The sequence below is a fragment of the Dipodomys spectabilis genome, unplaced genomic scaffold (assembly GCF_019054845.1).
Source record: "Dipodomys spectabilis isolate Male_0828 unplaced genomic scaffold, ASM1905484v1 ptg000416l, whole genome shotgun sequence".
Taxonomy (NCBI): Eukaryota; Metazoa; Chordata; class Mammalia; order Rodentia; family Heteromyidae; genus Dipodomys; species Dipodomys spectabilis.
Window position 1 is genome coordinate 1557672 of NW_024871093.1, and position 23950 is coordinate 1581621.

Below are 23950 nucleotides of genomic sequence, written 5' to 3' on the forward strand. Positions count from 1 at the left end.
AGAATCTCCCAAGGAATTGTTCTAGGTCCTCCCAAGATGGGCCTGTTTTCCCCTGATCTGTCCATCCTTGGAATGAACAAGCAGCCCGAACAAGCAGCTGAAAGGGCCTAGATTGTCCTGGTTTCTCTTTTGTTTTAATACCTTCCTCCTTGAGCCCAAAGGATTCCTTTGTGCAGCCTGCTATTTGAAAAGGGAAAATGTGTTCTGGAGAATGGCAAGCGTAACATCCCCTGCCTAAGAAGCAGGACTCCTCTTAGACATTTGCAGATGGGTCTGAGCTCCCTTCTGGAGATGAGCTTTTGTGCTGAGTCAGTTTGGCTGCCTTCCAGCCAAGACCAGGAACAGAGGCTGCAATGCAGGGCCCTTAAACTATTTTTAGGCCCAGTTTTAATCTGATTCAGCACAGGCAGTAAGACACAAGGCCTGAAGGTGGCCACACCAAGGAGATGCCAGCAGGGACAAAGCCCCAGGCAAGTAGGTCAGGAAAAAAACAAGATCTTACTCCACAGGCAAAGTGTCTAGAAGCCTGGGCTGCAGAAAAAGCAACAAGGCGAGGAGATGGAAGCAGGGAGCTCTTAGGCCCAGCCCTCCTCATTACTGGAGTCACTAGGAAAAATGGGGAAGGGAAGAACAGCACCTTTCAAGAAGAGATAGGGCCAACTACACCCAAGGAGCTTGTAAAAATACACTTCCTGGCTGAGGGTGTGACTCAAGTGGTAGAGCACCTGAGTAGCAAATGCAAGGTTCTTAGTTCAAAATCCCAGGACTGCCAAAAAAAAAAAAAAAATCAATCCATCAATCCAAAGCACTTACTGTCATAATGGTGTTATGTGTTAACCTTGGCACTTCAGAGGCAAAAGCAGAAAGACCATGAGTTCAAAGCCAGCCTGGGACACATAGCAAGTCCCAGACCAGCCAAGGTGAGTGACACGTGCAGATCAAGGACCTCTGAGCTGTGTAACACCCACCTCTGATATTTGAAGACATGACACATGCTGGGACAGAGACCCTCCGGTGGTCACATTTAATGACCAGCTAAGATACCATTACCTTCTTGCACTGGACTCAGATCTTTATCTGTAAAAGAAAGGACCTCACAGGGCTAGGAGCTTGCCAGTTCACCTTCAGAAAACCCTTACCCAGGGCATGCTGGGTGATCAGCTCAGAGGGTAGGCTGGAGCTTTTTATTTTTTTTAATCCCAGAGGTACACTCTATTCAAGGGTAATCAGGAATTGTCCACTTGGAATAAATATAATTACAGCAGAGACAAAACAAACTTCAGCATGGTGAAGAGAAAAATGTTTCGACTTTCATGAAAGGTAAAATTCTTTTAGTCTTGGGAGGTAGCCAATTCGATTTTACTTGCAACACATTGTTTTTCCTTTTTTTCTCAGTCATAGGGCTTAAATTCAGCACCTGGGTGTTGTCTCTGAGTTCTACCAATTTGAGCCACTGCACCACTTTGTTTTCTCGTGGTTAATTGGAGATTAAGAGTCTCATGGACTTTCTTGCCAGGGCTGGCTTTGAACTTTGATCCTCAGATCTTAGCCTGAGTAGCTAGGATTACAGGTGTGAGCCACCAGTGGCTGACTTGTTTTGTTTTGACACATGGTGTTACATGTATCCTAGGTTGGTCTTGAACTCAACAGTCTTCCTGCCTCTGCCTCTAGAATTACAGGTGCGAAACACCATTTTTGATCCCTATATTTGTATTTTATTTTTCTTCTTTTATTTGGTCCTGGGGAATGAAACTAGGGCCTCACATATGCTAAGTACACACTATATCACTGACCTACACTCCTAGCACTATTTCTTATTTCTTTCGGTCATGGGGCTTGAACTCTGGGCCTGGGTACTGTCCCTCAGCTCTTCAGCTCAAGGCTAGGCTCGCACTCTATCACTTGAGCCACAGTACTATTTCTTATTTTTTGTTTCTGATTGTCATTAAGGAGTTGTACAGAGGGGTTACAATTTGGTAAATCAAGTAAAATGAATAAAATGCTTCTCGGACACTGTTACCCTTCCTTCACTTTCCCTCATTTCCCCATCCTGTCCCTGCCCACAAGTTGCATACTGCAATTTTTACCACATAGATTGTACACAATGACTGCATTTGTTCACCCTTCTTCCCTCTACTCCTGTGTGCCTTTCTTAAATGGAATACTGAATTGAGTAATGATGGACTATAATTTTTCTGACAAGTGTCCCAAAATACTGTCACCATTTACTGACTTGTGTTGTAGGATTACAAAGGTAACTTTTTTTTTTTTTTTCCCAGTGTTGGGCTTTAGGAAAGCACTCTACCACTGTTACAGCCCCAGATAATTTTGCAAATATTTCCCTCAGAATTTTTCTAAATATTCCTTCGTTCAAATAATCATCATCATCACTATTATTATTTTCAGTACTGGGGCTCTTGCTCATGGCTGAGGCTCTATCACTTGGGCCATGCTAGATTTTTGCTGGTTAAACTTGAGAGGCGGATGGGGGAAGCCTCTTGGCTTTGTCTGGGATTCTCAGATTTCAGCCTCGTGAATGGCTAGAATTATAGACAAAAGCCACTAGTGTCCAGCTTCAAACTCTTTTTTTTTAATTGGTCATGGGGCTTGAAGTCTGGGCCTGGGTGCTGTTCCTGAGCCCTTCAGCTCAAGGCACATGTTTCTGGTGGTTTATTAGAGTCTCACAGACTTTCCTGCCTGGGCTGGCTTTGAACTGTGATCCTCAGATCTCAGCCTCCTTAGCAGCTAGGATTACAGGATGAGCCACCGGCACCCAGCAATGAATATTATGATCCCTTATAGCCCATAAATTGTTTTTCTGTTTTTGTTTTTTTGTCAGTTATGGGGCTTGAACTCTGGGCCTGGGTGCTGCTCCTGAGCTCTTCAGCTCAAGGCGAGTGCTCTACCACTTGAGCCACAGCGCCACTTCTAGTTTTCTGATGATTTATTGGAGATAAGATTCTCATGAACTTTCCTGCCCGGCCTGGCTTTGAACCGCAATCCTCAGATCTCAGCCTCCTGAGTAGCTAGGATTACAGGGGTGAGCCACCAGTGCCTGGCTTAAAACCATTTTTTTTTTTTTTTGAGGCACTTATGCCTTTATCTGGAAGCCTGTCCTCAAAACATCGCACGTTCTCCCTCTCAAGCTATGGCACTGTTGTTGTTATTCATGGCCAGAAGTTCTGCATGGAATTCGCGAACACTGCTCTCATTGACCATGAAATGACAAGATTTAAAATGATTTTCATGATGTATTTGTCTTTTATTTACATTTTTTTTTTTTGGCCAGTCCTGGGGCTTGAACTCAGAGCTTGGGCACTGTCCCTGTGCTTTTGCTCAAGGCTAGCGCTCTACCACTTGAGCCACAGCGCCCCTTCCAGCCTTTTCTGTTTATGTGGTACTGAGGAATTGAGCCTGGGGCTTCATGCATGCTAGGCAAGCACTCTACCACTAAGCCACTTTCCCAGCCCACAGACAGGCTTTAAAAACATGGATACTAGAGGTATGGTTTGAGTAGATCACCTGCTTAGCCAACACAAGGACTTCAGTTCATCAAAAGCAAAACACAACCACTACTACCATAAAACCATCCAATAATCAGAAACTCTGGCCATTAGAGACAATAACTGGATAGGTGGAAGGATATAGAAGTTTTTTGGCTCTGCTGACTGATTTTTTCCTGCAACCTCCTACTAGCAGTGACTTAGGAGAAGAAATACCAAGATAATGGGACCCCCTCACCCTACCCCACCAAAGTAAAAGCAAGGCATATGTGGAAAAGTGGGTGCCATGTCTCTGCAGAATCCAAATTCCTTTGCATTTTGCTTTTTTTGGACAACTTTAAAAAGCCTACCCACAAATGTTCTTTCACCCTGGCTCCCATGTGCCCTTCCAGATTATAAAACTGCCTCAGACAAAGGCCATTTGGTGCCAGTTTAATTAGCTAGTGTTTTTGGAGAATCTCCAGGATCACACACGGCCAGAGAAGAGAGCAGAGGCCCAGGACTCAGGGCAGGATGTTGAGGGAGAGCAGGCTGGATAGGAGGTCAGCGATGGCTGAAGAATCCCTGAGGATGGTTATATTTAAACGGCTTCATCCTGCTTGGACCCCTAGAGAAACAAGAAGAGAGTTAGCAGCTGATTCCGTACCTTCCAGACCATAAAATAAATTACAGCTCATTCACACAGGGAATAGTATGTAGTTGTTAGGAGAAAAAAAGGCAGTTACAGGACAACTGTGAGAAAATCAGACCATGGTACAGGAAGGTGTGACAGTATTTCTGTAAAAATATCTCTATGTGTTTGTAAATGTGTGAACACAAACCTGGAAGGGCCTCACTGCAGTGGGCATTTGGGGGTCAGGGCAAGTTTTAGATTATTGTTCACATATTTAACATCACTTTGTCATTTTAAAAGTATAAAGGAAAAATACTCTCTCTCCTTCTCTTTCTCTCTCTGTGCTAGTACTTGGGCTTGAACTCAGGGTCTGGGTGCTGTCCCTTAGGATTTTTGCTCAATACTGGTGCTCTACCATTTGAGCCACAGTTCTAGTTCTGCTTTTTGGTAGTTAAATGGAGATAAGAGTTTCATGGATTTTCCTGCCCGGGCTACCTTTGAACTGCAATCCTCAGATCTCAGCCTCCTTACTAGCTAGATAACAGCTATAAGCCTGGCAAAAAAATTCTTTCAAGTTCACTTTGAAGGAGGCAGTAGCCTGGGCCTGACCAGAACCTCACCATCTTCCAAGAGCTGTGGGTTTACACTTTACCTCTCAGTACCATTTCTATCTTAGTATCCACTTTACTGGGGAAGACATAACCCAGGACCGTGAGGTTTCTGCCCAACACTGTATGACCAGGAAAGAACAGTGGCAAATTTAAAATTTGGTCTGATACCAAGGCCTTTGTGCCATAGGAAGGTTGACTCATGGCCAGGCTGGGGAAGACCTGAGTCTGAAGGTCTGAACCTGTGGCACTCAGGTATAAGCAAAACCTCACAGAACACACAGCACACGGAACAGCTGGCTAGCAAAAAAAAAAAAAAGAGTGAAAAGTGTGTGTGTGCTCCTTCCCCATTTCTCTGTATGATATACATTTAATGGTAACAAAGTTAATATATGGTTTTTAGTAAAGGGTGTGTATGTGTGTGTCTGGGGTTTGGGGGGAATTGTAAAATGAGGAGAGGGAAGGTTTTGATTGCCCACCAGTGGCTGAGGGCTTCTCTACCTGCACTGTGCTAGGCACTTTACACCAGCCATTTCTTTTGTTTTTGGGTCCAGTCGTGGGGCCTGAACTCTGGGTCTGGGCACTGTCCCTCAGCTCTTCAGCTCAAGGCTAGTGCTCTACCACTTGAGCCACAGCGCCACTTCTGCCTTTTTTCTTTTTGCTTATGTGGTGCTGAGGAATCGAACCCAGGGCCTCATGCATGGAAGGCAAGCACTCTACCACTGAGCCACCTTCCCAGCCCTACACCAGCCATTTCTATCTCACCTAATTCCATCCTCCCAGGAGCACCTGTGATAGGTGGGGTTTTACAGCGGTTGCAGTGGAGACCCTTATTACACAGACAGGATTTTTTGTTGTTGTTGTTGTTGGTCATGGAGCTTGAACTCTGGGCCTGGGCACTGTCCCTGAGCTCTTCAGTTCAAGGTGAGAGTTCTACCACTTGAGCCACAGAACCACTTCCAGTTTTCTGGTGGTTAATTGGAGATAAGAGTCTCATAGACTTTGCTGCCTGTTTCTGGCTTTGAACCATGATTCTCAGAACTCAGCCTCCTGAATAGTTAGGATTACAGGTGTGAGCCACCAGCGCCCAGCTTACAGGGAAGAATCTGAACCTGTTGAGTTCTCTTTCTGGGCCTAAAGCCCTGACTCATATCTATGACCTCATAGGCCACCCAACGCCAGAAAAGCAGAGTCCCCTGGACACATGTAGGAACAGTGCTGATGGGGAGCCTCAGCTCAACAGTCTTCCACAGAGACTGAGCTGTGCCTCAGGTCACTTTTGCCTCACCCCGTGGGTCAGCTGGTGAGGAACCTCCCATCCACCAGCTGAGGCAATGATTGCATGTGAGTCACCAAAGAAGCATCTTCCCAGAGTGCTGACGGCCTCGGAACCATTTGTGAAGAGAAAATGATCATAGGCTGTGCTAAGGAATCTCACCCTGGAAACATGCTACAGTGGGCTGAGGTCTCACACAGACCCACAGGGGAGAGCAGCAGCTGCCTGCAGCCAGCTGGATATTGGGAAATATGATGAACCAGGCCAGTGGAGGTGCCATATAAGGAGAAGGGCTGGAACCAGGGGAGTGTTGGGGGGAGTTGAGGCCCCCTTTATACTGATAGAGAACAAGGAGAGGTAAAAGGAAAAGAAAGGACCTAAGACCAAAAAGAGGAAAAGTAGCCAGAGGTGCTGTGAGCCTAGTTATTCTAAATCCAGTCGTCAGCACCTGTGGGCATATTCTGGTTCCCTGACTTGTGCCAGCAATCACCCCAGAGCTTTATACACATTTTGTGTGTGTGCATGTGTGTGTGTGCGCTCACCCATCCTGGGGCTTGAACTCAGGGCCTGAGCACTGTCCCTGAGCTCTTGTGCTTAAGGCTAGTGCTCTACCACTTGAGCCACAACTCCACTTCAAGTCTTTCCAGAGTATCACCAGAATCCCTTCACTTGTCCCACCTGAAGAGCCGTAGACACATCTTCTCCTGGGGAAATTCCTTGGGTCCCTCCACACTGTCATCGTGGCTCTCAGTCTCCAGGTAGACATCCAGTAGCACACACAGCCGCTGCAGCTGGTTGGTCAAGAGCTGGTGGCTAGGCCGGGGGCCACACAGCTCCTTGTAACACACGTTGACCTCGCTCTCCATGGCCTGTACAGTGGGAAAGCCAGTGCCTTCAGCACTCCTTATCGCCATGGCTAGCCACACTGGCTGGGCCTCTGTCACTAGTTGGCCCTGAAGCCACAAGAACTGCACTAGAGCCTAATAGGAATTGGGCCTGTGATGAAGCCAGACTGACTTGATCATCTAAAAGTCTTTCCTTAAAAGGACGGGGTCTTCCTGATTCTCACCATAACTTTCCCTGCTTCAAATGACCACAGCCCAGAAGATGAGTATGTAAAGAATGGATCTCAACACAGGACCCAAATCAGGAGGCACTAGGGTCAAACATGTGCTCATCAAGCCAGGTGCTGGTGGCTCACACCTATAATCATATCTACTCAGGAGGCTGAGATCTGAGGATGGAAGTTCAAAGTCAGCCTATGCAGTGAAGTCTGTGAGATTCTTATCTCTAATTAACCATCCAAAAACCAGAAGTGAAGCTGTGGCTCAAAGTGGCACTGGCCTTGAACAAAAGAGCTTAGGAAGCAGGGCACTGGTGGCTCACGTCTATAATACTAGCTACTCAGGAGGCTAAGATCTGAGGATTGTGGTTCGAATCCAGCCTGGGCAGGAAAGGCCATGAGACTCATCTCCAATAAACTACTCAGAAAAATCCAAGCTGTGCATCAGTGGCTCATGCCTGTAATCCTAGCTACTCAGGAGGCTGAGATCTGAGGATCTCGGTTCAAAGCCAGCCCAGGCAGGAAAAGTCTGAGAAACTCTTATCTCCAATAAACACTCAGAAAACCGAAAGTGGCGCTGTAGCTCAAGTGGAAAGTGGCACTGTAGCTCAAGTGGTAGAGCGCTCTCCTTGAGCTGTAGAGCTGAGGGACCGCGCTCAGGCCCAGAGTTCAAGCCCCATGACCAAAAAACTTCTCATGGCCATAAGGGTGTTATGAAGTCTTAGATTGCAAATAACCATGCAGGGACCTCACTGTCATCCCATCCCTGCATTCAGTTAACGCTTCTGAGTTAATTCATGTTCTCCCAGAAGTCCATGACCACAGTTTCCTGTTTTATAACTAAGGATGGCTGTGGCCCCCAAAGTAGGCAAGTGGGTGACATGGGTCCAGGCCTTTCCTCCACTATACAACACAGGCAGCACTTCCCAAAGTCCTGGCTGGGAACTGCTGCCATGTCCACGCCCTCAGCTGCAGTAATGCCCACCTCTCTGGGTGGCTCTCTGCACCCATCACCCCTCCGTGCACCTTACCCGGATGTTGTCATCATTGCTGTTAGTCTTCTCTCCTTTCCAGTTCAGACAGAGCTGGAAAATGGGTGGGATGGAGGAGTATCCCGGGTTCAGCACCACAGCGGCCTGGAGTTTGGCTGAGAAGAGGGAAAAAATGAAAAAGTTACCCAGCTTGCCACGTTCTATTTGCCAGTTCTACTTGCTGGCTTCCCTATATCCAGTCCATCTTAGGTTTGCCCACAATTTCAATTTCAAACCTTGAAAGAAGTTTGTCATTTCTATTTTTTCTTTTTTCTTTGGTGCTAGTCTTAGGGCTTTAACTTGGGGACTGGGCGTTGACCCTGAGGCTTTTTGCTCAAGGCTAGTGTTCTATCACTTGAGCCACAGACCCACTTCCAGCTTTTTTGATCTTTTCTGCCCAGGTTGGCTTTGAACAGTGATCCTCAGAGCTCAGCCTCCTGAGTAGCTAGGATTACAGGTGTGAGTCATTGGTACCAGGCCCCTAAACTTCTTTTGTTCAAGATTAGCACTCTACCACTTGAGCCATAGATCTACTTCTCATGGACTTTCCTGCCTGGGATGGCTTTGAACCATGATCCTCAGTTCTCAGCCTCCTGAATAGCTAGGGTTATAGGTGTAAGCCACCAGCACCTGACTTTTTGAAGATTTTTTATTTTTATTTTTCTAGTACTTGCTCTACAAATAAAACTGTTTTCCAGGACTTTTTGCTTCATTTTTCAAATAGGGTCTCACATTTTTGCCAAAGCTGGATTGGACCTTGATCTTATTTATACTTCCCACAGAGTTGGGATGACCATACTTGGCTTCATTGGTTGAGATGGGGGAGGGCCTCACTAACTTTTTTTGTCAGGGCTGTCCTTGAACTGAGTAGCTGAAATTATAGATACAAGCCACCGTGCCCTACCTATTTTTTTAAAAAGGATTTTGGGGATAGTGTCTTGCTATATAGCCGAGGCTGGCCTTAAAGTTCTTGGTCCTGCTGCCTCAGCTCCCTGAGTGCTAGGTTTAAAGGCCTATACCACCATGCCCAGCTTGTTATTCGTTTGCTACTAGGCTAAGAATTTTTTTTTAATGTCAAACATGCTTCCTGTTTTCCTCTTTTCAATATTATTATAACATCAGTGTATTAGTTACATCAGATATGTTTTCTCTAATTTCTTTAATTTTAATATATTTTGTTTTGTGAAATCCTTCTAAAAAAACTAACATTTATTGAGTTTTTCTGCATTCTAGGCACTGTGTTTGATCATAATGATTCTGAGTACAATTATCCTCACACCAATTTTGAAGAAACTGACAGAATTTCCCCATTGGACAGCTACAAAGCAGCCATCTGAGTTTACCTGATGGCAGAGCTGTGTTCATATTTGGTTTTTGATTATGGTAATAGCCTTTGCCTATTTCAACAGATTCTCTAGAACTTGTGGTTTGGACATGGTTTGAGGCCCCTTCCTCCAAAAGTTCATGTGCTGGAAACTAAGACCCTCATGTTATAGACCCTTTTAGAGGTGAGATTTGGAGAGAGATAGATGGGTCTTAGGGGAGACAATGTCATTATCCTTTGAAGGGACTCTGGTTGTTTGCCACAAGAGAAACTTGTTATAACACTAGCAAGCCTGGGGCTGGGAAGGTGGCTCAGTTGTAGAATGCTTGCCTTGTATGCATGAGGCCCTGGGTTCGATTCCTCAGTACCAGCTGGAAGTGGCCGGAAGTGATAGAGTGCTAGCCTTGAGCTGAAGAGCTGAGGGACAGCACAGAGGCCCAGAGTTCAGGCCACATGACCAAAAAAAACAATAAAACAAAACAAAACAGAAAAATACTAGCAAGCCTGGCTCCTGACTCTCTCTGGCTTCCTGTCTCACCATCCGATCTTGTCCACACACATTCCTGCTATTGTGATATCATCTGCCAGGAAAGACTCACAGAGACGGATCAGGCTACTTCCAAGAACTTTCAACCTCCTAAAGTTCAGGCTAAATGAAGCCTTCCTTATAAGGAACCCTCAGGAATTATGCTATAGTACTAGAAACGGACTAATACAGAAACACGGATAACCTCCTTGGTTCAGTGGCCATAATAGCAAGCCTGGGGATGGGGCTGTGTGTTAAGATCTTAGAAGGCAGGGCCAGGCTTGCTGAGGCTAGAGTAGGATACCAGCATAACAGCTCAGGCATAGCATCCAGGTGGTCTCAGTAGGAGCCCTGGCAGAGTTGGATTCCAGAGGAGCTTGGATGAATCAACCGCTTCTGATTTCTCTTAAGAAAATGAAGTGCCAGGACTAAGGAGGCAGGTCCTGCAACCCTGTCTTTTATAGTCTGAGAGAACACCCCAGCCTTCAGTGAGAAGGAGGAAGAGAGGTCTAATGTTTGACAGTAATAAAGCAAGCTCAGCCCAGGTCTGTGATTAAGGCAGAATTTCCTCAGGTATAAAAATGGAATGGTACCCCTATCCCTAAGACTGCTGAGGATTAAATGTGATTGTTCAAGTCCTTGATGTTCAGTGGCTCTCACCACTGTAGTGTGCTAAGTCCCTGCAGCAGGACTCCAGGACCTTTTACTTTCTCTAGGAAACCCTGATGTGTGATTTTTGGTGGTTCCTGTTGAATAGGATCACTGTGACCAGCACAGAAATGACCTACCTGTGCCCCTTTCAATAAGTGCCATGTAGTAGAGATTGGTGTCCCCAGCCAGGCCTGCCTCCACAATGTTCTTGGTAAAATGCAGCTCCTAGAACAGGCACGTAGATGAAGAGTAAGATACAGACTTCTCTAGTCAAATCCTGGTGCTTTTGGTTGGGTGGGTGAAAGAAGCAGATAGGTGATGTGGTCCTCCGGACAGCAAGGTGGTCCGTCATTCTTCTACCTACCGTGTAATCCTCATGGGCCATCGTCATCCACTTAACTAGACGAGAGACAACCTTGGCAGGAAAGAGGTACTGGCAATCGCTGGTAACAGGCACAATGCCGTGTTCTAAAAGAGAGCCAAACAGGTGGTGTCACAGGTAGCAATCAAGTGCCACAGCTGTGCAATGAGCATCTGCCTGGGGCTTTCTGGAGGGGCTACGGTGGCCCTGCCATCTGTCCAGGAACACCTAGCAGTCAAGACATAGCCAGGTCAACACATGCCAGGAAAACAGGCAATCAACCTGATCTACACCCAGAGCTATGTGTCTATGGCCAGACAGAGCACCAGCATTTATGGTGCTTTATCCTTAAAGCAAATGACAGGCAGCAAAACATAAGCCCTGCAGCCAGAACCAGTGCCAGTGCCTCTGGGGCAGGGACTGTTAATTAGATCAAATAGCTGAGCTGAGTTGGCATAGCTGACCTTGACTAAGGAACTGACCCGTGTTCTGGGTCAGTTCCTCTCAGGAAGAAGAGGAGAACTGCTCTAGGATCAATTTCTGCTGGCATTTAAATAAACAAACATGCCGACACAGTCAGATATCCTAGATGACAATCCTCCAATCTTGGGACAAAACAAATTTCAGTAATGGCATTAGGTGCAAGGCCTGACAGACAAGCAAGGTTGCCCCAGAGAGACCAATGTCCATGTGCAGGTTGAGGGTCTCCAGATGGGTCCTGGAAACCTTTCCTGAGAGGGACTCAGAGAGACCTGACACCCCTCATACCTATCCTCACCCTGCAAGTACCTTGCACATGATAAACTAAAAGAAGCCCCATATACCTACCACCTAGGCTAGTGACTCACCACAATCCTAGGTGCAAAGGAGTGAAAAAGGCTCAGCTACCAAGAACTTTACCTCTGTAGCTCTTAGGAGAGGGATGAGGAAATAGATCCTTATATAGCACTATTCCTGGGGCTGAAGGTGCAATCCCAACCCATTGCTCTTTCCCCCATGCTGTGCTAGGGGCCTGGCACGAATGAGGCTAAATTCTTTTTTTTGGGGGGGGGGTCCGGTCGTGGGGCCTGAACTCTGGGCCTGGGCATTGTCCCTCAGCTCTTCAGCTCAAGGCTAGCGCTCTACCTACCATTTGAGCCACAGCGCCACTTCCAGCTCTTTTTTTCTTTTTGCTTATGTGGTGCTGAGGAATGGAACCCAGGGCCTCAGGCATGCAAGGCAAGCGCTCTACCACTGAGCCACCTTCCCAGCCCAAATGAGGCTAAATTCTTGTTGGGTAAACATCAAATCTACAATGAGCTGCCCAGTCAGTGAACCTGTGGCACCCAAGGCTGTGGGGCCTCTCTGGGAGGACAGTCCTGATGGCTCTAGGGGGAGCTCAGACCTCTGCCCGCATGGGCTCATAGCTCTTCCCAGTGACACTGCCAACTCCCCTGCTCAGTAAAGCCAGGAATCCCAGGCTTTTTGATTAAAGAGTCCTGAGCACAAGGCCGTTGCTTTTGTCCCTTGCTGTATAACTACTAGCTTACCCAGGGATGCAAATTGCTTGTGGAGGGCCAGGCGGGACTGCACTCTGGTCTTCAGCAGTTTCATGGTAGTCTCCATGTGGCTGGCGCTCTGCCAGTGGTCAGCGATCACCGTATGCTGCAAATGACAGGAAGAGAGACACACCTGAGAGCTCGCCCTTACTTCCCTTCCTCTAGTACCTTCTTTCTCCTCTCCTTTGCCAGCCTGTACCACCTGGACCACTCACACCCCAAAATAGGTGCAATTTAGGAATGGCAGGATTTATCCACTACAATAGATAAGCTATTGAGTCAAACTACTAGGTTCTCAAAAGAAAAGGCAGGCTTTTGCTAAAGTACCTGCCCTGCCAGATTCTGCCAGTGGCCTCATTTCTGGCATCCTTACACAAAGGACAGAGGGAAGCAGAGCTCATGGAAGAGTGTAGCACTACAGCAATGACCAAATTACCTTCGTCTAGGAGACTACTACATCCAGGGAGAAAGAAAAACACATAGGCTGAGTATAGTTCAGTGTCCTGTGTAGACAGATGGAAGATAGGGCACAGTCCCAAGGGCAGGCATTCTGCTAGATCAAGACCTAGACCAGAGACCATTCTGGAATCTAATTCAGGAGAAGGAGGAGCCACTCAACCAAGGAGACAGGGTTAGTACAAACCTGGGGCTGCTCTTTAGGGAAGTGGAGGCCACCAAGCTTCTGTACCCACAAATAGGGGTGACCTAAGTCAAGTACATAGTCTCTTAAAGTCAGGATGCTGTGAAAAGACAAAAGTGATTTGATGAATCATTTTTGTTTTGGTTCCCAGATATAGCCCTCCTCCTATCCTGTGCAGATCGCCAGTCCCACAGGTGTGGCTTGCTGATAGCCAGGCTTCCTGAGAAGCCCCTCCACTTCATGAGCTCCCACTGGAATCTCCCATATTCATTCCTTTCTTTTCCCCTGGCAATCTTTAACTCACATACAAACCTCAACTAAAAAATTTTATAAAACACTTATACTTTTTAAGCAATTTTAGTAAGGGAAGTGGAGCTATGGCTCAAGTAGAGTGCTAGCCTTCAGTGAAAAAGCTCAGGGACAATGCCTAGTACTAGCACCAAAAAAAAAGAAAGGAAGAAAGAAGAAAGAAAGAAAGAAAGAAAGAAAGAAAGAGTGACTCAGATGTGGTATTGTACACCTGTAACTGCAGCAATCTGGAGGCAGAGGCAGGAGAATGATGAGTTCAAAGCTGGCCTGGGATACATACCCTGCCTCAAAATAGAAACAAACCCTCAAAAATTCATCTTCAGGGAATTAAATGCTATATATTTGTATTGTATCACATGTTTCTCCTCCTCCTTTATTAAAATTTTTTTTTCTTAGTTCTGAGGACTGAAGACAGGGCTACCCCCATCGAGCCAGCTCTCTAGGACTTATCCCATATTCATGTTCCCAAGCTCTGATTCCTCCCCCTTCCATGTCATCCCTTTGCCTTCTGAGCAAGAAAGGTCATGTGTGACTTCCAGCCCCAGGGTCTTCTTGCCTCTGGTCCCTAGCTTCTGGTCCCCCAGAAATACTGAGAAACAGAGGCTGCTGACTCACCCAACTTTATCAAACTGATACTGATTGGCTGGATTTGGAGTTTTCTTTCCATGATCCCCAGGATACAAACAGCTCAGCACCAAGTCAGGCGACAGCAAATCCCTGACAGAGAGAAGAGACTGCAATGAGAATACCTGCCAAGCTCATGTCTCAAGGTGGATATCGGAGGGTAGCAATGTCACCCCATACTGATGAGTGATATCATCCTTTATGGATGCTTCTTGTGGGCGAACTGCTGTGTGCTTAGAATGCTCTTTTTGTGCTTAAGAGCAGGTCCAGCTGCTAATAGGCTACCCCAAAACCCCTTAGTTTCACCAGCTCCCAAAAACCCATGGGTTACTTTGTAGGAGAAAAGTGTCATGACATAAGCAAATAGAAACAGTGCCAGAAATAACTAATCTAACCAGGTACTATGCTGAGCATTTTTTTTTTTTTTGGTCATGGTGCTTGACCTCTGGGCCTGGGCGCTGTCCCTCAGCTCTTCAGCTCAAGGATAGCGCTCTACCACTTGTGCCACAGCACCACTTCCAGCTTTTTTTTTCTGTTTATGTGGTGCTGAGGAATCGAACCCAGGGCTTCATGCATGCAAGGCAAGCACTCTACCGTTGAGCCACCTTCCCAGCCCTGTACTGAGCTTTTTTTTTTGGCCAGTCCTAGGGCTTGAACTCAGAGCCTGGGCACTGTCCCTGAGCTTCTCTTCTTCAAGGCTACCACTTGAGCCACAGCACCACTTCCAGCTTTTTGTGTTTATATGGTACTGAGGAATAGAACCCACGGCTTCATGCATGCTAGGCCAAGCACTCTACCACTGAGCCACATTCCCAGCCCATGTACTGCGCATTTCTATCTCCTTAAACATTTCTCATTTCTTTGTATGGGGAAACTGTGGACTCCTATGGTTCTATACATAAAATGTAATAAACTGTTGTGAATCTCAGTCATCCTCCTGTGCCCTAGAACATCAGTTCTGATTCCTCCTTTGTATTTTGGTACCTGTTACCCATTCCCCACTGCCTTTCCTTCCCCCAGCCTCCTTCCATCCAGAGAGAACATGGGGGAAGCTTTGGTGCTCTATCTTACTTTGACTACATCTCCTGATAACAAAAAGGCCCTCTTCAAATGCTCAGAAAGAGATATTATCACATGCACTGGAGACAAGGTGGCCCAGGGCTATGAGAAGATATAGAGGATGGCCATTAGAGCCATCTAGGATGGCAATTACATAGCTTACGATTAAATGTGACAGAGATGAGATGGGGTAGGAGTTAGTGCTCTAAGTCACAGAGCACTCTCGTCTCAGCATGCCTTCAGGAACTTGACACAGGACAAAAGCAGCTGTGGCTTCTCCCTGCTCTGTCTCACTGAGACCCCTTGAACCCACGGGGCTCTGCCCACTTCACTGCCTCTCACCAACTGGAGAGGCAGCGAAAACACAGATTACCAGCTTTTTATTCAGTGTCTTTGCCTACTGAATTAACCAAAATAAAATAGGTTGGGCACTGGCCACTCTGGAGACAGATCTGAGGATTGTGGTTTGAAAACAGCATGGGCAAGAAAGTCTATAAGACTCTTTACCTACAACAAAATACCAAAATCCTAGATGTGGAGATGTGGCTCAAGTGGTAGAGTGCTAGCTTTGAGCAAAAGCAGCTCAGGGGCAGGGCCCTAACCCTGAGTTCAAGTCCCCCGGGTTGGGAAAAAAAAATTACATTGAAAGGCAAAGAGTGGTAGAGCCCCTGCCTAGCATACACAAGGTCCTGGGCTTCATTCCCAGTGCCAAAAATAAAATAAATAAATAAAATAAAGCACAAGGGCTGGGAAAGTGGCTTAGTGGTAGAGTGCTTGCCTAGCATACATGAAGAGCTGGGTTCAATTCCTCCAAACACATAAACAGAAAAAGCCAGAAGTGGCACTGTGGCTTAAGTGGTAGATGCTATCCTTGAGCAAAAACAAGCTCAGGGATAGTGTGCAGACTCTGAATTCAAGCCCCAGGACTGGCAAAAAAACCAAACAAACATGGCCGATGATAAACCAACTGTCACTTACCTCTTCTATGCTAAGCTTGCCTCTTCACAAGTGTTCTGGGAGAGGTGATTACAGTGCATGTGAGCAGTTGTCACAAAGCCGGCCAGCAGCCCTTATACAGACCAACCAGTTGGGCACTTGAGCAATGAGCAGCAAAAGAATCAGGACAACATGCTCTAACCTTACCCAACACAAACAGAAAGCTCTAGCTGAGCAGTGTATGGGCTACTCAGAAGCCCTGGGCTCCCTCTGCTGGGAACACAGTCAATTTCATCCAGCATGCCATTGGGTAGTGGTTAGCTCCCAGGCACAGGCTGTAGACGCTTCAAGGGGCAGTGGACCTGAAATGCAGGGTCTAAGACCAGAAGACACCTTCCCATCAGGCAGAATGGGAAGGAGTAAGAAGAACACTAGTCCAACAGACACCTGGGGAGGGGTGGGACTCGATTAAGAGGAGGTTAGTTCACCCCCACTCCCTGTCTATTCTTGCTTCCTCCTACACCTGGTTTCAGAACAATTACGGCTCTGCTCAGGGCCTTCTGGGAGAGACTGTGACTATCATTACTATACTGATGTTTATCTTCCTCAAAACCTCCAAGCCAGGTACGGTGGCACATGCCTATAACCTCAGCTACTCAAGAAATAGAGGCATGAAGTTTGAGGCCAGTCGTGAGAGCCTATCTCAAAAACAAAGTAAGGAACAAAAGGGTAAGGGCAGGTCTCGAGTTGTAGAGTACTTGTCTTGCACTGGAGGTCCTGGTGCAATCTCCACAAAAACAAACCAACAGACCAACAACCCTCCCCCCCCACCCCCACAGAGTTTGCCCAACAGTCCTCCTACCACTACTCATTACTAGCACCTAGGAATAGAAAAAGACAAGAGTGGCCTAAATTTGTCAACTTAGTCCTATCTGCCAAGTCTCCTCTCTGCATTCACAAGCTTTCCAGTGGTTTTGGAATCTGGTGGCTGTGCCCTACCCACTCAATCTGACAACCCACTGTTTTTACTCTGTCATCTGTTGTATAGTAAGAAAGCTTTACAAGTGTAAGTGAGAGGGGGCTTTCAAAATCCCAGGGATGTGCTGAGACTCCAAGGCTGGGAGGACAAGGGCAGAACAGAACAGCCCCAGCCTCCCACTGTGCCCCTCCCATGTCCCAAACTGCCCCATACCCTGCACTGATGGGCGTGATCAGCTCTGTGGCAGTTGTCACTTTGGCTTTCACTGTCACAATGTTGAGGTTCATAAGATAGTAGAAGGTCAGGTGGAGCACGCTGTCATCTGGAGAGGAAGGAGGAAAATTGTCACTTGTGAGCCACTCCTATCTTGGAAGTCAGTACTACTAAAGAAATGAAACTCAAAGTTGCCTTTATGTCTTGTACTATACAAAAATGCAACAGCAGTAACACTGAAGAAGAAAAAAAGAAGCATCTGCAAAGTCTTTGCTACTTTTCCTTGCATGATATGGTGGCTCATGTCTGTAACGCTAGCTGCTCAGGAGGCTGAGATCTGAGGATCATGGTTCTAGGCCAGTCCCAGCAGGGAAGTTTGTGAGATTCTTATCTCCAATTAATCACTAAAAAGCTGGAAGTGGAGCTGAGGTTCAAGTAGTACAGTGCTAGACTTGAGCAAAAAAGAGCTCAATGATAGCACCTAGGACCTGAGTTCAAACCTCAGGACTGGCACCAAGAAAGGAGAATGGGGGGAAGGGGGTGAGGGAGGAAAGGGAAAAGGAGGAGGAGGAGGAAAAGACATTAGAAGAATGGGGGAACTCTGAATAATACTGTAGTTTAGGTAATAAATTTGAGCCAGTGAAATTAACATGAGGAAGCTGGATGAGGAAATAGAAGGACTTGCCTGATGCTCCTCACACCTGTAATCCTAGCTACTCAGGAGGCTGAGATCTGAGGATCCAGGTTTGAAACCAGCCCAGGCAGGGTTGAGTCCATGAGACTCTTGTCTCCAATAAATTACCAAATAATCCAGAAGTGGAGCTGTGGCTCAAGTGGTAGAGCACTAGCCTTGATTAGAAGAAGCTCAGGGACAGTGCCCAAGTCCTCAGTTCAAGCCTCAAAACCAGCACAAAAAGGAGGAGGAGGAAAAGGAAGAAGAGGAGGAAGAGAAGGAGGAAGAGAAGGAGGAAGAGGAGGAGGAGGAGGAAGAGGAGGAAGAGGTGGACAAGGAGAAATAGGGGATTCTGGATGTAACAGAAGGGTAGACATCTTGCCTACCATGTGTAAGGCCTGGGATTTGATTCTCAGCTCCACACACACACACAAAAGGAACAAAAGAAAAAAGAATATATGAGAACACTCTTTACTATCTTTAGAACTGTTGAGTTCTAAACTTCTGTGAGTCTAAAATTACCTCAAGATAAAAAATTTAAGATGAAAAAAACAGGGACCAGAGGGTACAGCATATTTCCATTAAAAGGAAGGAGAAAAATAGACACTTGAATAAAAGCTTCTAGATGCAAAGAGTAGTTTCAGAAACTACATTAGAAATCTGTAACAATGGTTGTCCTTGGAGGAAAACCAAGGACTGGATCCAAGAACCTGATAACAGGGAAGTTGAAATTTCACTGTTAACTCTTGTACAAGAGCATATGCTACTTTTTCCACACAAGACCCTGCAGAATAGAGTTCTAAACTCATTTATTAAAGAAGTTGCTCAAAACCTACACACTCATATAACTTAGTTTGTGGATTTGATATAGCAAATTCAGAAAGAAGTGTACTTTTATTACACTTCCCTTTATGTATATGGATTTTTGCTGCTTTGTTGTTAGGGTTATTATGGCTTAAAAAAATAAATCAAAGCCGGGTGCCAGTGGCTCACACCTATAATCCTAGCTACTCAGGAGGCTGAAATCTGAGGACCGTGGTTCAAAGCCAGCCTGGGCAGGAAAGTCGGTAAGACTCTTATCTCCAATAAACCACCAGAAAACTGGAAGTGGTGCTGTAGCTCAAGTGGTAGAGCGCTAGCCTTGAGCTGAAGAGCTGAGGGACAGCGCCCAGGCCCAGAGTTCAAGCCCCACGACCGACCCCCCCCCGCAAAAAAAAAATCAAACCTTTTTTATTAAACAAAGAAGAAAAACTAGAGAACTAGGAGACCAAGACAATCTGGGGTGCAAAGATGCCTCTGGCTTGCAAGGCCCGCTGTACCCACAGCTGTCCAAACTCCCAGATGCTCATAGGAGGGAGCGCAGACAGACCTTTGCACTTTAGGTCAAGCACGACAGACAGCGGGTGTCTCTTCAGCATCTCCTTGCGCTTGTCATCCAGCTGAACCCCCAGTGTGGGTCGCCGCCGTTTCTGGGAAAGGAGAGGGCCAGGCCTATTAGATGAACATTCCCCTTCCTGCTCCCTCAGGCCAGGGCCTCCCCACTGCTGCCTGGCACTGGCTGCCTCAGCTACTCAGGCGGTCAGGCTCCCCTTGCTGCAGCCCTCTCTTCCACTTCTAGGGAATTGGCACCTGCAGGTGTGCAGGCCCTGGCACAGCTGCACGGTGCCCCCCACTGGAATAGTGCTCACCGTGGTCTGTTCCTCCTCAGCATCTGAGTCACTCTCATCATCTGTAGCCACAGAGAAGGTGGTTAGAGGGAGAGAGAGAGGGAGGGCTCCACATGCTCCTGAAGCCCCATGCCCACAGGGACAGAGAAGCCTAGCCTGCTTTTACTTGTAGTCTTTATAATAAATCACTTACTTTCATGATACTTACTGAGTGAAAACATGGTATTGAATAAAGTGACCGCTAATTCTACCACTGTTGGTTTTTTAAATATATATTTGATTTCCTTCCTTCTTTCCCTTCTTCCTTTCTTCTCTTAGCTTTCTTTGCTCAAGGCTAGCACGCTATCACTTGAGCCACAGCTCTGCTTCCGGTTTTCTGGTGGTTAATTGGAGATAAGAGTCTCATGGACTTTCTTACCTGGGTTGGCTTCAAACCACAATCCTTAGATCTCAGCCTCCTGGGTAGCTAGGATTACAGGTGGAGTCACTAGCATCTGGCTCTGATCTCATTTCTATGGGCAACAAACTCCTCCATTGCTGGTGCAGTGAGCACAGTAATAGAAATAACAACAATAATATCCACTTGTATAACCAGAGGGGTTGCTATCTACACAAAGAATTACCATCCACTTTCTTACAGTGAGCTGTGGGTGGCAGGACTACAATCCAAAGGAAGCACTTTCTGACTTCAGGATCTAAGCTTTCTCCTGTCTGTTCCAAACACTGACCTGATTGTCAGGCTTCCTGGTCTACTGAAGCAGTCTAGTTAATGAGCTAAGGAGCTCATTGGTGGTGACCTGGTGGTCCTGGGGAGATAACCCAACCGCCATGTTACCTTGGGAGTCCTCAGAGGACTTGAATAGAGCCTTGGCTTCATCCACACTGCCTTCAATTGCCACAGACAAGGTCTTATCTAGGGACAATAAAAAATGTGGAGGAGGGGCTAAGAGATGCAGGAAAGCAAGCTAGGGGCTGAGTTTCTTCTGCTTCTGCCCCAACTCTTGGTAGGAAGCTTAATTCTTTGCCATCATTTTCTGAGAAAAAACAGCCAAAGCACAGATTCCCAGAGAGGCATCCCTGCATCCCAGAGACCAATATGTTCTCGTTCTCTCCCTCTCCCTCCCTCCCCCCCTCCCTTTTTCTTTCTCTGTGTCAGTACTGAGGCTTGAACTCAGGGCTTTACACTCTCATTTGCATTTTTTGCTCAAAGCTGGTGGTTTACTAGTTTACCCATAACTCTATTTCTGGCTTTTTGCTAGTTAACTGGAGATAAGAGTCTTGGGAATTTTTCTGCCTGGGCATTTTTCTGCCTAAGTGGACTTCAAACTTCAATCCTCAGATCTCAGCTTCCTGAATAGCTGGGATTACAGGCATTGAGACACCAGTGCCCAGTACTGAATGTCTCTCTTTTCAGGCACACATCACAGAAAGTCAAGTCCTGGGCCCACAGGCCTACAGAATTCTTTGGACAGCTTCTTAGAAGTTCATACCCAGAAGCCCACATCTGTCCATACCTGGAGATGACAGTTCTCACCTAGGTGCCTATTCTCTGTTCTACATCACACCAAGCTCCTGGCTAGCACCATCTCATTTAACTAAATGGCAAAGGACTATAGGTAGGAGCATGGACATTGAAGTCCAGTCTAAGACCTGAGGCCCTACCTACTGAAGTATGACCTAGAAAGTGAGGTTACTACTCTAGCTTCAGTCACCACATCCATGACATGGGAATCAGCAAATTGCTGCCATGCTGAGTGGTGGGGACTGGTGGTACTGATGTTTGCAATTTTAATCATAGCTATTTAAAAAAATTAGTTTTGCTGGGCACTGGTGGCTCACGCCTGTAATCCTAGCTACTCAGGAGGCTGAGATCTGAGGATCGTGGTTCAAAGCCAGCCCAGGCAAAGAAAGTCCATGAGATATTTATCTCCAGTTGACCACTAGAAAACTGTGGTTCTGTGGCTCAATTGGTAGAGTGCTTGCCTTGAGCTGAAGTGCTGAGGGACAGTGCCCAAGCCCAGAGTTCAAGCGTCATGACAGACTAAAAGAAAAAAAAAATTAGTTTTGGGGGCTAGGAATGTTGTTCAGAGGTAGAACATAAGCTTACATGCTTGAGGCCTGGGGTTTAATCTCTGGCATAGATAGGTATGTATGTATGTATGTAAGTAGGTAGGTAGGTAGATACAAAGGTAGGTACTAAGTAAGATAGATAGTAGATAGGTAGACAGAAAGAAGTGGCTTGAAGCCAGGTGCTGGTGGTTCATGGTGGTTATCCTAGTTACTTAGGAGGTTGAGATCTGAGGATTGTGGTTTGAAGACAAACCAAGCAGAAAAGCCCCCATGAGACTTTCATCTCCAATAAATACTCAAAAAAGCTAGAAGTTGTGCCATGGTTCAAGTGGTAGGGCACTATCCTTGAGCACAAAGAGGTTCAGGGCCAGTGCCCTGGACCTGAGTTCAAGCCCCAAGAAGGACCAAAAAAAAAGTGACTTGAAACTTACAAACAACCTTATACAGTTGATACTATCATTATAGTCATTAGAGATAAGAAACTTAAGGCTCATAGAAACTAAAAACCATAGCCAGAAAACAGATAAACCAGGAATCAAGATCACATCTGTTCAAGATGAGCTTGGACTCTCTAGCACAGGTTAACTAACAGCCTGTTCCATGGACCTGGCCTGCCTTTTTGGACTGACTCTCACTGATTCCCCTTTGTGGAACTCAGGGTCCAGGACTGTGGGATCTAGTAGGCATCCAGGTTCTGCATTTCTTTTCATTCATCTTTTAAAAATTGTGGTGCTAAAGACCAAATCCAGGGCCTGAACTATACCCCAAGCCCCTACTTAATTCTCAAGGGTACAAAGAGCCACAGAAGCCTGACCCTACTTGCCCAGCTGCACTAAGAAGAGAGGGCAATAGCAGACCACTGCCTTATGTCCACCAACCATACAGAAACCATCGATACTACCTCTTTGCAGTTGGGGATTGAAGCTAGGGTCTTGAGCTTTCCAGGCAAGTGCTCCAGCCCTAAGCCCCATTTCTAGCCCTAAAGCATTCCTTTCTGTTATTTAATCTTGAATTCTACAGGAAAATGGAAGGGGAAACAGCTGAATTTTAAGCAGACACACAAAAAAGAAAATTACTCACCCTGTCTATGGGGCTGGGAGGAGGATTTCATATGAGCTGATGATGGAAACAGAAGGGAGAACAAAGGAGTGGGAGACGACGAGACAGGCCAGGAAAATACAAGAAGAGAGATAGTAATGTATTGGTGCCATGGCTGGGAGGAGGGGCATACGCTGGTGCAATCTATGTCACTCTGATGCGATGGGTAGAAGGGAGGGAGGAAGAAAAGTCTAGCAGCCAGGGAAAGCTGCATTAGGACAAGAGCAAAAGCTTTGTCCAACCCTTAGCAGAGTCCCAGGCTGTGGCCTTAAGCCTGAGGACACAGCTTCTTACAAAATAAGACCTGTTTCATGTCCTGAAATATGTCCTTAAAGGCTTAGAGATCTGGCTGGGACCTATGCTCCCTGCCCCTCACTACAGCAGACATGCCCCACAGCAGAACAGCAGACAGATACCAATCTACATAAGTGAGTACCCAGGAGCCTGGACAGGCTCATAAAGAATTCAAAGCTGTCCATACTGAAATGGCTATCAGGTTAGTCTAGACTTAGGCAAGCCAGGAGGAAGCAGTCATGCAGGGTGTAGCAGAGGGGGAGGCAACACCTGTCTCCAGCAGGCTTCTGGGCAGGGCCTGGGAAATCTTCTGGGGCAAGCAGAGCTTCCACTAGGCTAGTGGCCATGACTGCTGCTCCCACAGCCCCCCCACCATGTCCAGGTCCATACTCACCACAGGCCTGCCCATATGCAGTGGCCTGGACAAAGAGCACATAGAGGGGTGGCGGCAGGTGCCTGGCAGTCTCATACTGCTTGTGAGCTTGGTCAAAAGGCATAAATAGATACTCCTGCACCGGGAGGGAAGCCTATGGGCAATAAAAGGATTTTTTTAGTCCAGTTACAAAGGAACATGTGGCTGCTTTGTAACTATATACAGTTTTATTTACAAAAAAGGGATACATGATAAACTAATAGAATATATCAGTAGACAAATGATCAATAGAAAAATTGTAGTTAGACAGGTGAGTCATGTTTGTCATACAAATATTTTGGAGGTGAGGCAGGAGGATCTCAAGTTCAAATCCAGCTTGGGCTGTATAGTGAGACCCTGTCTCAAGAAATTAAAAAAAAAAAACAAAAACCAAAAAAAAAAACTGTATTTCTTCTACTTACTAGCAACAAAGAATAAAAATATGAAGCAAGGTGCTGGGGGCTCTTGTCTTCAATCTTAAC

At 46.4% G+C, this 23950-nt stretch overlaps 1 protein-coding gene across 4 annotated transcripts in view; it reads right to left on the reverse strand.

Annotated features, from left to right (window-relative positions):
* Window positions 1–3788: 3788 nt before the first annotated feature.
* The window catches only part of LOC122097156 (THO complex subunit 5 homolog), a 50641-nt gene continuing 30479 nt past the window's right edge, over window positions 3789–23950 (reverse strand). For all 4 annotated transcript variants that reach the window (XM_042667629.1, XM_042667630.1, XM_042667631.1 and 1 more), the window contains 13 exons: window positions 23451–23583; window positions 20430–20507; window positions 19616–19656; window positions 19297–19396; window positions 17255–17363; window positions 14059–14160; window positions 13138–13234; window positions 12486–12600; window positions 10960–11063; window positions 10733–10820; window positions 8095–8210; window positions 6679–6869; window positions 3789–4110 (listed from right to left, as the gene is read on the reverse strand). In XM_042667629.1, coding sequence (XP_042523563.1) covers window positions 4047–4110; window positions 6679–6869; window positions 8095–8210; window positions 10733–10820; window positions 10960–11063; window positions 12486–12600; window positions 13138–13234; window positions 14059–14160; window positions 17255–17363; window positions 19297–19396; window positions 19616–19656; window positions 20430–20507; window positions 23451–23583 — 1338 coding nt within the window. In that variant the 3' untranslated portion in view covers window positions 3789–4046. The remainder of the gene's footprint in view (window positions 4111–6678; window positions 6870–8094; window positions 8211–10732; window positions 10821–10959; window positions 11064–12485; window positions 12601–13137; window positions 13235–14058; window positions 14161–17254; window positions 17364–19296; window positions 19397–19615; window positions 19657–20429; window positions 20508–23450; window positions 23584–23950) is intronic.